At 37.3% G+C, this 16,780-nt stretch overlaps 1 protein-coding gene across 2 annotated transcripts in view; it reads right to left on the minus strand.

Moving 5' to 3' along the window:
* LOC139142873 (transcription initiation protein SPT3 homolog) overlaps positions 1-16,780 on the minus strand; it is a 58,745-nt gene that overhangs the window by 26,328 nt on the left and 15,637 nt on the right. Inside the window, exon 2 of one of the 2 annotated variants that reach the window (XM_070713052.1) lies at positions 11,070-11,140. The exons of the other annotated variant lie outside the window; for it this stretch is intronic. Coding sequence (XP_070569153.1) covers positions 11,070-11,131 — 62 coding nt within the window. The 5' untranslated portion in view covers positions 11,132-11,140. The remainder of the gene's footprint in view (positions 1-11,069; positions 11,141-16,780) is intronic. 2 annotated transcript variants of the gene reach the window in all.

A 16,780-nucleotide genomic window follows, 5' to 3' on the forward strand; every position in this document is an offset into this window, starting at 1 on the left:
TATCGAAACGATCAAGTATTGTTTTGCTACAGAATAAAAACAGTGTTCAGGTGAACACATGTATTTTTAAGTACTATTGATTGCGCTGCATAGAAAATGGATGCTTAAACTTTGCAGTGGTCTTTAAACTTGATGAAGTGTGGCATTTTTTCCATAGCTTTGTGATGTCGCCCCTTCCAGTCGATTTCCCAAACTGGCAATAACATGCACAGTATTGAGATTGTTAATCCAAATCTGCTGCGTGGGAGCAATGGTGAGCTTGTTTTTCTGTCAGGAGATTATCCCTAGTCACAAACACTCAGAGGAAGATATTGCCGATATAAACATAAAATGTGATGTATATGATACATCAGGTGAAAAAAAGTACAATGATGAGATCTTTTCTTGATCTGTTCAAGTGTCAAATGCCGGCTGCTGCAAATTGCGATGTCTTTTGTTTCAAGAAAACAATATCAGTGAACTTAGAAGTGGGATCAGAGTGGGACAAGAGTGGGCAAAACAGTGGGTGGTGTGAAAGGATTGAAAGAAAACTAGCTGAGGGTAGACCAGTGGGAGGCATGGAGACTAGCAATTAGCAGGGAAGAGGATAAACAATTCGGAAAGAGGGAGATACATTTCTGCTCTAGAATATCTGTACGGTTTACTTTGAGCTCTGTAAACCTGATAAGAATGTAGAGAAATTAAACATATATTTTGAAGTGGAGAAGAATTTGACGTTAGTGAAATAGTGATGATAATGAATTAGCATAAGTTGTAAGCTAAATTTATGAAACCCCATCACTTTCTAGAACCTGGTTCTATTCCAACAAATTCAAATGAAGACAAAATACCAAGTTGTTTATCAGTGAAATGAGAATCAGGTATTTCTTCACCATTTCAAACTAACATATTTTTGAAAAAGATTCAAAGGCCTAGGTTTTGTTTGTGCGGCTTCTCCTACAACTGACCGACACTCAACCCTATTACACCTGGCTCAGGCTGCTAAGGCACAATGCCAGCAGGTACTCTATACCTGTTCTACATGGTTAACCAACTGAAATATAATAAACTTGTTGACTGCCTTTGACTACAGGATCTGCGGCACTTCAAGAGAACACCACACAATTGTAAAACTATCAGTGCACCGACAGGAAGTGCTGGTCTTCTGGGTGGATGACCACTTGTTACCCTGGCGACAAATTTAACTTTTTGGCCCATAAACTTTCATGAGAACATATAGTTTACTGCAATTTAGATTTGCGGTCGAGTTTTTGTTAATAGGAAGCATTTCAGGAAGTTTATACTAATATCTATGACTGTAGGTTGTATACCACTTGTGAACTCTAACTCTGCTAACTCTCAAACATCAATAAATCTTCTGATAGTAAAGCAACTCAATTGAAACATCCCAGATTGAGTCTTCACACTGCTTACAGACTCAATGAAATGTGTTATATTCATTTTCTAGATAGGCTTGCTGTTCAGAGGGTAGTTTTCATGTAGCATATATATCAAGGTTTGTTTTGAAGACTTGTCATGGTACTATTATTGACTCAGTTGAGCGAGATTCACGTAGTCAGATTCAGCTGTCTAGCTTGCCGGCATATTTCAAGATCAGGGTCCTTTCCCTCGGGTGATAAATGACACTAACCTTAGCTCGGCTATCAAGGACAACTAAGTCAAAACCTTTCTGGCTAAGGTCACATTTTAACCATTAACTATGTATAAATCAAAAGCTCTATCTTAGTTTCCCACAAAGCTTTCATAACAATTTCAACGCAAGACCACATCTCTGCCTCGGAGTCATAAATGACCCTCGTTTCATGGTTAATACATCTCAAAGCTGACAGTTACGACTTTGTTATTGTTCAATACATGCCGATGTTTTCAAAATTATCTTGGCTGTGTGAGATTAAAACATTTAAATCTGAATTCATTGTAGAAGAAATAAATAGTCAAGAATCACATCAAATGAGATTACCACTTTTAATGCCCCTCTGTTATATTTAACAATACACTGAAAATCAACATTGGATTAATGAAACTAATAAATTTTCTTTTACGTTTGCCACAGTAGCACTTAGTAAACATCACAAAACAGTTTCATATCATAATGGTATAATGAAAATTCCGCAACGTTGCTTATAAGAAAATTTCCTCAGATGAAACACCATCGCTGGTATTTCATTTAATATTCATACAAAATAAAGTAATTGGGGAAAACATTGGACATTTCAAAGCACAACTTGCTTTTTGCCCATGACATTGTAACACTGACCTATATATGTACCGAGGTCTTCCAACGGACCTTATACGTTGTACATGAATGCGTACACAATTCAGTTGGGACTGTCCATCTACATCTATTATGGTCATCGATAAAACCACTACACAGATAGTTTTTCACCACCGATGACTCTCATGCCAATTGATTACATAATTTCAAAGACTACCCGTTATAGAAGCTCACTGACTCCACATTTGCAAGCCCACCCTGGAAGTCTAACCCCCAAGAGTTCTCCAAACCACTTCGTAGGACTGACATTTACAAAGCAAAATACCTCATACAGGGAACTTTTTCTCTGCAACTCATCTGAAAACTTTACATGAGAGCATGTAATTATACAAAACCTCCTCTTTGTCAGTATTACACAAACAGACTTTTGATAAAACATATTTTAAGCATGGTATATCCTGCCGAGGGGCACTTGAATTGCCAAGTGAGTGTACAACTTCCTTTCCTTATCAAATCACCGGACCTGATTTGTGTACCGACCACTTCAAGCACCCCTGATCTCCACAACGCACCAAGTTTCAACTCTGCCCAATCTCCGCTGACCTTGATAGTGTCGTTCACCTCTGCAAAGTCATGTGATCGCTCCCTTCACAATGACAACAATGGCTTATCTAATAGTTGACCGGAATTAGAGCAACAAGAATGAAATAAAGACAATAGACCATCACATCTCAAGTAGGCTGACATGATAGTTCGCAGGGAAGCTTGAAGTCTTGGGACCACCTGGTAAACTCAGCAACTACAAGTATAAGTGGTCAAAGAAACTTTTTGGCCTTTAACACATAAAGGATTAAAGTGCCAGACCCGCATAGTAGTGGAATCAAAGGAAAAGAATCTAGACTACGCCTACAATATCTGTTATTACATCTATTGCTATCGTAAGCATGTGCATGGTGGTGGGCAACAAAGAACACATTTCTTCAACAACAAGAAAACAGACTGAGATCGAAGGACATTTTTAAAAGCTGGAACCTGCACAAAGCAACACTTTTCACAGGGGAGAAGACTTGCTTGATACATCACAAATATTTTATAGCAATGATTTGCAATATGCGCTGAAAATCGACAGTGATGTGAATAAAACAGACAGCGGAAATCACGGATTTACTTGCATTGGCAAATACTAGTCTCCTCATATATGACAATATAACCTCAAGCATCACCTCAAGTGCACAGCAGTAAAAAAATACACCCACATCTTGTTCAACACAATATTTCTTTCAGCAGTCAGTGGGTGTATTCTGTATCAGTTGTCATATTTTGTTGAGTTTCTAAGGCTGGGGGAAAATCCTTGAAAGACGAGAAATTGTCACCCCTGTTATGAATAATTGATGGAAAAATCTGTGAATGTAGATATCTTAACGTTGCTTGTACCTGTTGAGAAATTTTCTTTTCAATGTCATCAAATTTTATACCTGTACGGTCTAAAATTTGCTATGTGGATGACAATATGAAGGAAATAATGCTGTTGTATCATATTCCATGGTGTTATGGAATCTGGATAGTAGCTGGAATATTGTAAATTTCGACCTCATAAAGTTCATGAGATATAATTTTTCATGTCTTGTACAGTTTTTTTTTGTTCTACTCAAAACTTGCTGAAATACCTTGTGGTCAATTTGTGAACACGGCCTGTATGTGTATAGAATTCATTTCACCACAATAATGTTGCATACTGTACATAAATCGTTGTGTTGGCGAGGCTAATACACTGTATTTTTAAAAATATTTTAGCAGGAGGAAGAAGGCGACATATTTGATGTCTGGGACATAAATCATGAAAATATGATCATAAGTTAGAGATATGTTGTTTTTTTAACTGACTCTAAATGGACTGTTTTGGCCTCAGAGTTTTTGCCTTTTCGCAAGAAGAAATCCTAGGCTAAAATACTCTGCATAGAGTCTTGGCTATGTGGCGAAGGCAAAAAGAACTCCGCGGCCAAAACACTCCGTTTAGAGTCTAGGCTAATGAAATGATCACTATGACAGTTTCTCATTTGATGCAGCTCATGTCTTGAAATGTGTCATGTTTGACTTTAACGTCAGTCCTTTCCATTTAGTGTTGTTATTTACGGCTGAATTTCAGTCAAGACTACAATTCATTTGTTAGTGATATACACAGTGGTAAATGTCAACAAGCCTACAACTTTGTATTTCAACGTACTTATAGGAAAAAATAGGTAGGTATACATGTCTTCTAGAACAAAATAAAATTATTGAAAATATCAAGAAAAGTTGCAAGTATTGTCCTGGCATCCTCTTCTGGCCAAGCTGTATCTTGTTCAAGACTACTATATACATCAAAGACATTTCATAAAAATACTAAACATTCAAATTCGTTCAAACATAAATTATTTTACGTGTAGTTTTCATATTTATGAAATAGACATTTTTATTTCAGCACACTACTAGTATTTACATTGTATTTAGTCTGGATACACATCACATCAAAGAGAACTTGTAAAAAGTTGTACTTATTCAAAATGCTGCATTGATGTTGATTTGCATTTCAGGTTTTGAATTGTAAATTGGGCTGATATTCAGTGAATGTGACTTGCAAGGTTGAATCCGAATCCCTGGGAATGAGATAGATTTTCACTCATGTTAAGTGCCTGTGAATCGTACACAAAGTTAACTTCTAGGCATTTCATCTGTCTCCAGTCAATCGTTTAAAGTGATAGATATCATACTTAATTGAATTTTAATATGATGTATATGAAATAATACTTAAAAATTATGAAAGATTACAGAACCTGTCACTTTAACCTTTGAGAAAGTCCTTGCTATTTAATTTTTTCAGATATCTGCTTTGATAATCTTACACCTCACAATTCATCATTTACTTGATACGTATCAAACATGACTAATAGTGACACAAGACACTGATGTGTCACTTTGTCAATGCACTCCTCAATTACTTCATGCTCCACCCTGCTTGACCTGTTCACCCCTATTTATTACGTGGTATAGCCTGTTTGACCTTTCCACCCCTCCATTTCCTATGGTATGAACTGTTGGGTGGGAGAAGACAATGGAAACATTGTGCCGTGTAGGATTTACCCGGAACGGAACATCGAATGAATCTTCCATATGTATGTGTTTTGTGTCAATTCAAATGTCGATGAACTTTCAGAAGTTGAGAATCAGAGGGCTACCAACTTTCCTTTAAATTCAGACTTTCATCGCAGTTGAAAAAGATGTGGAAACATTTGGGCAGTCAGTTGCAAAGAACTTGTCATTAATATAAAAGCATCAAAACTACTTTCCGCCAGGGTGCTAGGTTTGTGAATTACACCTGGGTTACCAGTCATTTTACCCAAGACGCAGTGTTCTGTACCTCCAACAAATAACTTGTACCATCTCCTGTTCTCAAATCATGTTTGACAGTAGCAGAAATGTTTCTGCTCACTTCAAATTATGTACAACTTGAACTTTAATGCCCTGACCTTAGAATATACATTGATTCACTGTACTTTTGCACGCTTTAGAAATAACGGCTCCCAAATATAATGTGCATGAACTGGTTGAGGTGGCAAAATTCATTACTTGTGGCCGAACGTAGGGTGTGAGAATAGCATATCTACAGGAAGACTAAGTGACTGTTTTTACGATCGCAATTGTAGATTTTGTCTGGACAAAGTGACAGTACAGGAACACATCATTTGATTTATGGAGATTGTGGTATGGAATTGGAGTTAATCATCGTGACTCACGGTGCAATATATACAACATGACAATTGTGTTGAAACTCCGTTTTCCCTGTGAAGGAACGAACAATGGAATACTAATACAGACCATGTAGACTGACTTTATCACAGAAACGATATCATTATTGAATTAAACTCCGGCTACATGCTTCATGAGATTGCATGGTTAATTGGTGAACTGTTTGATATTACATCAATAACCTGGATTGCATTGACAATTCCTGACAAAATTTGAATGTGGGTCTCGAATCCGTTGTGGACTTAAAAGCTTAGCACCTGACAAAGAATTGGAGAATTTAATCGCGTTCATAACATGTTACGAGCATTGTTTGCTAAACAAAACCATCCAGACCTGATTAAAGGCTGATTCAGTATTAGAGGTACAACGCTGATCTCACGATGTTAGCTTCAACGAAATGTGTCAGTATGTCATCCTGTTAACCTTTATTTGCTTTTGGTATTGTGTTCTCTTCCTGATATCTTGATTCCTAACGACTAATTGGATTTGGCAAAACCACTTTGTCAGTTTCTATAGCTACATTACAATTTCATCAGGATACTTGGACAAGAAACGGAATGCTGCCGTGCATCCTGGGAAGGCTTCCGTTGATGAGCGCACTCTATACTTAAACACATTTTTTACATTCCTTCCTTTGAATATATTTTTGAAGTCCCTGGGTCTTTTTCCCTCTCATGGTTTATGCAACAGTCCAGCAGTTTTGGCATCTGGAAAGCCTTATTTCACTCAGAAACAATTCAAGAAAACACAGTGACCTACATGTTTTGTAGATGATTTCATCCAAGCCAAATATAACAGCTGCAAACTACTAGACTTCCATATACACATTCAATCAACCTGACGATTGGACTCCCAGCACCACTGGCAGCAATGCATTGTGGGTAAAACTCACAAGGGGTGCCTCTTGGTGTTTATGTTCAACATTTTAACAAAGAAAGAGGAGCTGAATATCTTCAGCTCCTATGTCTCTGGTTTTCAGATTTAAAATACTTTTGGTCAAATGTGTTTATATTTCTTTGGTTGTCATTGTTGAGATTGCAGCTTCTCATTGATATTGGGTGAACGATGACTTTTCACTCGACACGCTCACACCCTTTTTCCACGGTAAACATTGGACGTCTTGAGCGCCACGGTCATCGGTAATCTGTGGTAGTGCTGGAATTCAGACCTTCTGGCTGCTAATCAAAGTGTCTGTACTATGTTTGTTAACTACGACCACAGTCCCTGTTCTCTGTCCAATCGATAACTCAAACGTCAAGGAAAACAAACGACAAAAAAACCTAGAAGTCCATCCTTTGTGTTTCAACTAGAGCTGTATTCAGATATATATCTGGGAGCAACACACTAGTATGATTTGAATAAAGCCATTTTGTAGGCTTAGATTGTGTGACGCCTTAACAGGAAGGAAGTCCAACCACAAGAATGTGTTGGCTGAATGACAGCGCTGACCACAGACCATGTTGTCACATTTTATACTTGGTGTGTGGTAGTTTATACCGTCCAATCAACAATGCGTATTCTTAAGCAGGCTTTTTGTGTTTGTCATGGTTACAGGGACAGTATTTGTTGATTTCATACAGCAAGACAATCCCAGTATGTAGTCTGCTGGGTCACTGGTGGTCAATCTTACTTACGCTTCACTGCGGTAATTGGCGTCTGTGGTATGCAAATGATATGACCACGCTGCCCGAAATCCACAGAGTGGCAAGTGGTCACTTATCACACCTATCACGTGATGGAAAACCACCTAGCAGGTTTTTTTTCGCCAGTGATTATATAAAGTGTTCTCACGGTGCCTATAATAGGGTGAATGACAGGTGAAGTCTGACCACAGAGAAGCGATCACATACAATTTGAGTTCTACACTACATCACCCGCAGCAGTTTGACTGCTAATCATCTATTAAACAAATAATTTGTCAGTAATTACAGCTTCACATTGGTGAGACTGTGGTTTCTTTATCAACAAATGACTGATTCTACTTCGCCAGATGCACGATTTGAAACAAAGAACTCTGGGCCATGAACAACACTGCAGGCAGAGGCTGACCTGAAGCGGTAAAATCATCTCCATTTGAATGAGGAGCAAAAACACACCCTAAGAGTCTCATCAATTATTCGGAAATTGCTTTCTGTGATGTCTGCTGCTATGCAAACTTGCTTTACATCTGATATTTAGAATTGCTTCTAGCGCAAGAACTAATCTTCAACCATTCAAAAAACAGCAAAGCCAATTACACGGCAGTGTCAGAAGCCTGGACTGGAAATTCTTTCCTACCTGTATAAGTTGCTACAGAGGTTTATTAAAATTATGAGCAACGATGCCCATTACTCTGTAATTTCCAAGTTTCAAAACATGGTTGGTTGTCTGCATTGAAAACCAACTTAATTACTATGATGATGATTTTAATTAAAATTGCAGCGGCTGAAAAAAATACATCAACGTTTGATTGAAAAGTTTATATACTTAAATTTCTGTGGTAAATCTGCGACCATCACATTGTGTGATTTTTATTAGTGCATTAAGCAGACCTGCGTGGGAAATTTGATGGTACAGGTGATCATAAAATGGAGCCGTGGTGATACAGAGTAAATACCGATGATTATTCTGAAAGTGATTTTCATTTTATTGTGAGCAATCAAAGTGAATGTGTCATAATTTCTTTGATATGATGCTACTCAGACAAAAACAGATTTTATTGAATTGTTGCAAAGCAGAACTGTTTCATCAGATATGGTCAGGCATCAAGTTGTTTTTCAAACATCTTTCAGTGAGTGAATAAATTCAGTGTTTTGGTTTGGCCCTAAGCTTCACTGTCTCCATCATCGACAAATTGTGTATTTTGGCTCGGGATTTAGTGAATAGATTGTGACCATTTTACAATCGCTGTGAGACCAACACTGTACATACTGTATGATGTATTTGGGAGTGGATAAATAAATGTTGATAAATTTGATTCGCTCCGAGGGTTTGATAATTCTCCCATCACTTTGTGTATCTGCCTTTGGTGCTAAAAACATCAAGCTGTTTGTGTTGTCAGAATTCTGGACTTATTTTAACAAGTCAACCACAGAGTTTCTATGTATAGGCTATTCATGAGTTATGTGTGGACCACATAGAGTGACCTGGATATTTTGGGTACAGTCCAAGATGCCTGGGTGAAGAGTCATCTTTTGGAGCTTCATGGTACAAACAATGCACCTGTGGTCTTGAACAGTTTGGTGATGAGCAAGTGTTTGCGTTGTAAGGATAATGATTGTTTTAGAATCTGCATACAGAGAAGAGGCTTTGAAGGTTTTAAGTCTGAGTTCCCTTTGAGGGACCCTATGGTTTTTGGTTATGACCTAGGCATGAGGCCTATTGAAGATTGCTTATGATCTTTGCTTGTGGTTTTATGAGTTGGGAGATTTGCTTTGATCAGAGTGTGTGGGATGATATCAATGGATGTGGGTTTGTGGCCTGGAAGATTGGGTTATAAAGATCACAATGTACATGTTTCTGATATTATAGGTAGGTTTGACCTAAAGCCCTCAGGGCCTTGGTCTGGAGAACTTGGGCAATGATCTTGGAATGGGGTTTTGTGGCTTGAAGATTGAGTGATTATCAATGGTAATTACAGTGAGTCTTAGTGTCTTTACAATTAATCTAGATCTGTAAAACCAAAGCACCACAAATACCAATACCAGACTTTGTGTGTCTCTATCTGTCAAATTAGAGACATACAAAGTCTGGTATTGGTATTTGTGGTGCTTTGGTTTTACAGCTAGATATAACAATAATATATTCTCAGTGGGCTTGATCAGAAACGGGCAGCCAACAAAGCTGTTTGTGCAAAAAACTAAGCAATTTCTTGGCAGGTGGGAGGACAATATTTTTTCTGTTTTAGCAGGTGGGTAACAGGCAGGTTTTCAAGGTTTACTCATTTAGGGGGAAGTTTCATCCTCTTGCTCTGTGTACAACTTGAGAAAGATCCAAAAAGCATGCAGGGTTGATGATTAGGTTGTTTTGGGGGAGTTTGCCCATGGGAGGGGACAATTCTCAAGATGCCGCAAAGAGATGGCAGTGGGGACTTCTGTAGTAGTGAAGGGGAAATAGGGAAGGGAGAAGTGGGAAACTAATGGATCCCAGGGGAAATTTTTCAAACTGTAGTGGGACAACAGTTATAAACAGCTCTTATTTTCCCCTAAAAATTTAAAAGTTCTTTAGATTATGTCAGAGTATTATATTTGTATGAAAAACACCCTTGGTAATGATTTCTCAAAATGAGCTCATTGGCTGACCCTGCTGGATGCTTCTGTAAGTAATAACTGGGGTACTGCATGGGCTCTGATCTGGAACATGTGGGTTACGATAATGAGGTTTTGTGGCCTAGATATTTGGGTTGTGGTCAAGGTATGCAAATTTATGCAGCTTTGATGATTGGTAAATGCAGTACATTTATACCAAAGAAAAGTAGTTACTTATCACTGTACATGTGCTTACCTCCTTGTGAGGAAAAAATGATTTGGGGTCTAGTATAGTAGGTTTCAGGCTTGAGTTGTGATCAAGGTACAAGTACGTCATGTATGGGCCCATGCTGCAGTATGGTACAATTCAACATGACCCTAGGGGTGCATTTGTATGTATTTATCATGAATGGCACCCTCAGACAAGCACTACTTAATGCCATAAGAAAGATGAGTCTGGTGTTCTCAAGGTGTGCCTATGATGTGGGTTAGGATCGGACAGCAAACGCATTGGTCAGAGTGTATGTGTCTTGACCACATGGACTGGGCTATGAATTGTCCTGGTATGACACATTCATTATGAACAGGGTTTCAATAGGTTTGTCGATAGGAGTTATAGTTATTAGTGATATCTTGGTTTGCAGCTTGAATGCATGACTGACCCAATGTTCTGGTGAGCTGAAGTCTGATATCCAGGGTGTGGAGACTGGTGTACTAGTAATTTAGCCTTTTCATGTCCAAACATGATCAAGCAATGAATATGTACAAAAAAGGCTTTTTAAAAGTGACACCAGGTGGAAAATTGATTTAAATTACCAGTCGTATACTTAGCTGCATCTTACAACAAAAGGTCTTTTAGGGCTGCAATATAAAGTTGTACAGGTAGATTTGGGTTTCTGGACATAAAACTGGGCTGAAACATAAAAAAGAAAGTTGGAACATGAGCACTTAATGACCTGGGATTGGCACATGGACATATTTGGTCTGGAAGTGAATCTGCTTTGACTAAAATAATTCCATTTTTGGTGTGATATCTTTATCGATTGACATTCAATACACAAAATAATACCAGCATAACTGAAATGTACTATCTTTTCTTCCGGTGTTAGGTCAGTTGTAAGCCCACGCACTATGTTTAGTGCTGTAAAATCTCAATGTGGGTCAATCAGAGGGAAAAAGTAGACAAGCTGCCCCACGCCTTGATACCACATACCGGTATCACTCTCTTCCCCGATTAGATTAAAATTGCCAGCAACACACGAAAGTTATGTAAACCATCTATCTGCTTGGCTGCAGCATATGCAAACAATAATGGACGTTTACACCGCCTCATTTTTTCAATTTCTTCATACAAAGAAATATAACTGTACATGATGTACTTGCTTTGCTCGACGTCAAATGCAAAATGATATTTCACAGCAAGGCTGATCTGTGCACACGGTCAGGTAGTAACAAAACAAGAATTAACTTTTGATGTTATAAAAAAACATAAACAGAATATTTAAGTTGGAACCAACTAATTATACAACCATAATTGTAATCTGTTACACACTACGGGTGTTACAACTTTGAATTAGTTCACCATGTGGCGGTTGTGGTTGAATCTTGGCGATGTGCCTGGGAGATTCCACTCCGCATTAGGTACAGAGTATGCTCGGACCAGGAGTTCATTTATAAAACAGACTTCACAACAAATTTATATCACTATGTGGGGCATCTATAGATCTGTTAACAGTGAGTATGTCAAAGGGCACGAAAACAATGATGTCAGTAACTACCAGATTTCACGCCACTTTAAAAGTTTCAAAATCAATAACTCACATGGTGGCAAAAACTAATGTTTTGAACTTAATAGAGGGACAATTTAGGATGCCACAACTCCATTGTAAACAGTAATCACAGATTCAAATTTGAATATTTTGCTCTTTCTGATTAAAAATCAAAGACAACACAGGATACCAAAATGGGAGACAATGAACCCTGTCCATCTGCCTGTATGAATATATATCAAATTCGTAGCGATAGAAACCGACACCACACATGTAGAGTATATATGTACACCAATATCACGTTGCAAATGATTCAAGATATATCGCATTACAAGAAAGGAGGACATACCACACTGCATGCTGGGATTGGAGTCAGTTCATTGACCTACCAAGTCATAAAGTTTGATGGTAAATTCCACATGCTACTTGCTTAGATTATCAGTCAAACCGCAGTCACTGGGCTGAGTGGCCTTGAGAGTTCAACTTAAGGACACCAAAGGGTTCCCTGCTGAGTCCTTGGTGGGGCTTCTTAAGCCACTGATTATGAACTGGGACAAAGGGCTGTAATGTAGAACCTGCAGTGTTTGTATCTGTGTTTTAGTACAACATGTAGGACAAAATTATTGTATCAGTCTTTCAGCACAATATCAAGCATATGGTGTAGCAATTGTTATGCATTTTTTGTAAAAAGAATGTTACTGTCACTTTCAGGATGAGATAATATCTCAGGTAAAAATGAATTACCTAACCTTTCACTTTGAGCAGTAGGGCAACAAACTTGAGAAGAATTTTGACAAAAAGTTGTAATGCTAACAATGCAGGGTTTTGAGTTCAGAGACAAACTGTGGATTAGTGCTGTAAATGGAAGTCCTTCAGATTGGCACTGGTAGACGTGAGAATTGATGGACAGACAGGATATGCTGGTATGTGGAATAGGGGGAATGAGTACAAGTATGAAGCCAAGTAAGGGTAAGGCAGGAAGTATTTACAATGTAATGTATACAAGGAGAGCCTTGATAACTACAATAAATCTCTAAACGACCATTGTGAACAATCCAGGGGTACTGTATGAATGATAGATTGAATCGACAAATGAGAATAGAACTTCAGCCCCGAAAGAAGAGAGAAATATTGACACTCCGTGAATGTGTATTGTCTTTCTAAAGCACTTGTGAAAATACACGGTGCATGGCTGTTGACAATTGAGTTCGAATCGGAATTGACTTCTTTTCCTATATGGTCTTCCTGTAACAATACCGGCAGACAACAGCCAGGAAAAGAATCCACTTTGGAAGGAAAGAGACCAGACCCCTAATCATCTCTTTTTAAGTTGTTTTCTACCCAGGCGGCACCCTGAGTACAGGGTTTGAAGACAACCTACCTGGCAAATCTCATGTGATCAGGGCTATTTTGTGGAACATGAAATGTTACCTGTCAGTGAACAGAAGATTAGAGTATTAAAAAAGAAGATTACGGTATAGGAACAGATGATTACGGTATAAAAGGTTTCAATTCCATTTTGGAAAATTTAGACTTGCTGGACAACTGGTGTGTTTCTTGCTCTACATGCATGGAACTCAATGGCGTTGATCGCGATTTCAGGTTTGTTACTAAATAAAGCTGCATGCGCGCGACATCGGACAACGCCTAAAATTCAGACAAATTTTCTTGTTGCATGCATGCCTGTTTTTGCAGCTTGTAGTCTCAGCCATAAATTCATATGAATTAGCGTGACTTTTAGTGTATATTGTAGCACTAGCAGGTTTTATTTTTATCGGAAAATGCTGACAAATATTTATTTATGCATATTAATGAGAAAAAATGACATCATTTGTGATTGGCGCTATTGTAGATCTTCTTATCTGCTAACCGTTTGTAATTTCTTGAAGGAGAATATTGCATCTCTGAAAGCAGCAAACCAATCTCTCTGTTGAAACATCAATTATTTTTGTATCTTTTCCTTAATGGGAAAAAAAAACCAACACTGCTATCTTCGATAACTTCCATGGCTGACGACTGAAAAGTAATTTCATGAGTAGATTTGATATATGATAACATGATATAAATGTGAGATGAGTTTGATCTACGCTGGATCAACCTTGATGGAAAAGTACCATTTATGCAGGTAATTACTGATCATTTTATTTTTACAACATTAGTACGTATCTCACATTTAGTATACCGATAACCAATGTTTCCACTGGTATTCAAAAATCTTTTTTACTGCACCAAGAAAGTTTTAATAAAACAAAAGTAATGAACTGAAGTAAGCATTACAAACGACAAATTGTAAGGAAAAATGATAACAGGAGCAAAACAATTTACCCTTTTCAAATTTCCAAAGCTGTTGTGGTAACACAAGATACTTAATAACATGTTACGGCTATCACGTTACATCGGGCTCAAGTAGGTAAGAACAAACCAGGCCATGGTTTGCAGCATTTTGACAAATTGCACACTCTTGATAGGATTATTTTACTTTCAAAACACTTCCTGAGAGCTCTTAAATTCAGGAAAAACACATGAAAATCCAATTGTCCCACAGACATCCACGGCTAACCCTGCTAGCAGTGTTGACGTACACATGTGACTGTCATGTGACTCATTCAGGAAATGCCAAGAGATCGGTTTCAAAAGGCACTGACATGAATGTAACAAGGGCAGACCTGCAGCAATGCTGTTGTAACAAAGACTTTGAAACAGTATCAATGCAACCATGGTCAGCACATCACTGACATAACTGTCTCATTCTTATTTTCCTCTAAATAATCCAACTTTGCACAAGAAAACTATGTGGTTGTACCAATAATTGGTGGAAAAGAGATAATTTAGGGTGTGAAATGTCACAAGAAGTCAAAATCTTTAATGTTGAAGAAGTATAATATCATAGATGTAATATTTTGTCAATATTTTGGAATGGAAGATCTAATTTAGTGGGCAGATGGACTGGTGCAAGGCCATCAGTAAACATACACAGCCACTAACTACATATCTGTATCTTTGGAGCATGTCATACGCACATATCAAGTATACAAGACATAATTTATGATAACAAAAGCCACTTTTTAAAGGATAATACAAAACTACTCTACGTAAGATTACACATAAGCTTTTTGCTGGGGTATATATAAATCTGTAAAACCCATCTGTCATATGTTACGATTTGCGTCTACAATATGCTGTATTTAGTAGGCCAACAATTTATCATAACAAACAAAAGAGGTCAGCCACTGCATAGCCGGTAACTGTCTAGTCTACAGTATGTTCCACAGCCTGGTCTTGAATAACCATAAGTTATGATCAAAATAAATTTTCTTTGTGGTTGATCAAATTTATGCATGTAAGAAACAGAATTTATTGCAGCATAACTGCTGATATTTTGCAACTTACAGTATAAATTTTGAAGTGGCATTGATTTTTGTTTCATTATTTGATCTTGTTATTATAATATTAAGAGTAAACATTGATATCCCAATCATGAGTAGATCACATAAACTTGACTAAAATACTACAGCATTTTCAGAAAAGTTTGATTTTTGATACCCCACTGAATTTTCAATTTTGAGGATAGGATGTTTATCACCAACAATCTTACAAAGTGAGATGAAGAGTTCAGACTCATTCCAAAACTGGAGAAGATATAAAATGGCTCAGTATTGTGGCATGTCTGGCTTTTTGTTAACTCCCTACAAAAGTTTTAACCCTTTCAGTGCCAAAGTCAATTTTTCTCCCCTTCATAGAACGTGACGCAGTCAATTTTTTGAGATCCAGACAATTTTTTTTTCAGATTTTTCCAAAATTTTGATAAAAACTGTAGCTAATGAAAACTAATGTCTAAATTGGTCCAAAATTATCCAAACAATTAAAGAAGAATTCATATAAATTGGTAAAATGTTGCACCAAAATTTAGATGTAAAAAATTACAGCATTCAAAGTTTTAACCCTCTGAGTGCTGTATTTTTTTCCCATCCAAAATGTCAGTGCAACATTTTACCAATTTTTATTAATTTTTCTGTAATTTTTCTTATAATTTTGAACCAAATGAACACAACATTTCATTGGCCACTGTTTTTTATCAAAATTTTGGCAAAAATCTGACAAAAATTGATTTAGGTATATTTTATAAGGGTGACAAAAATTGACTTTGGCACTCAAAGGGTTAATCAGAAGGATAACAATATTCAGAGGCATCCACTTGACTTTCCTATTTCCTCCCAAATTGCAGGGTCAAATAATGACACATAGCATTGAAATAACATGTTTAAAAAGTGTTACAAAAACATTCCATCACTTTTAACATTAGATAAGGATTGCCAGGTAGTTGTCTATAAAGCAACCAAAAAGTTCTGGAACAGACTGGAGAAGTCAAGAAAACAAAAAAGAGAATTCTATACAATAATTCTTCATTAGCCCCCAGGGTTCATAAGTCACTTTTTACTTGTTTTACCTGGTAAACCAGAAATTTTATCATTAGTTAAAATTATTAACAATGTTACCTAACCTTTATACACAAAAAACACAGTCTACTGGCGTATTTGAACTTCACTTTGGAAAAAATGCTAGACAAGGACAACAAACAATACAATCATCTCATCAAAGATATCTTACACCTTCTTCAGCCCAAGAACAGGATATTACGCACTGGAGGAGACAAATAGGTGTCAATATTTGCCAAAAGAATACTCAAAAGGGAATTACTGATAACCAATCTTATCTCTTGGTACAGGAGACAGTAATCTGTATCTATGGATACTGTATACAGTGTGATGTCATTACATATTGAC

This window comes from Ptychodera flava, chromosome 10 (genome assembly GCF_041260155.1).
Source record: "Ptychodera flava strain L36383 chromosome 10, AS_Pfla_20210202, whole genome shotgun sequence".
NCBI classification, from domain to species: Eukaryota; Metazoa; Hemichordata; class Enteropneusta; family Ptychoderidae; genus Ptychodera; species Ptychodera flava.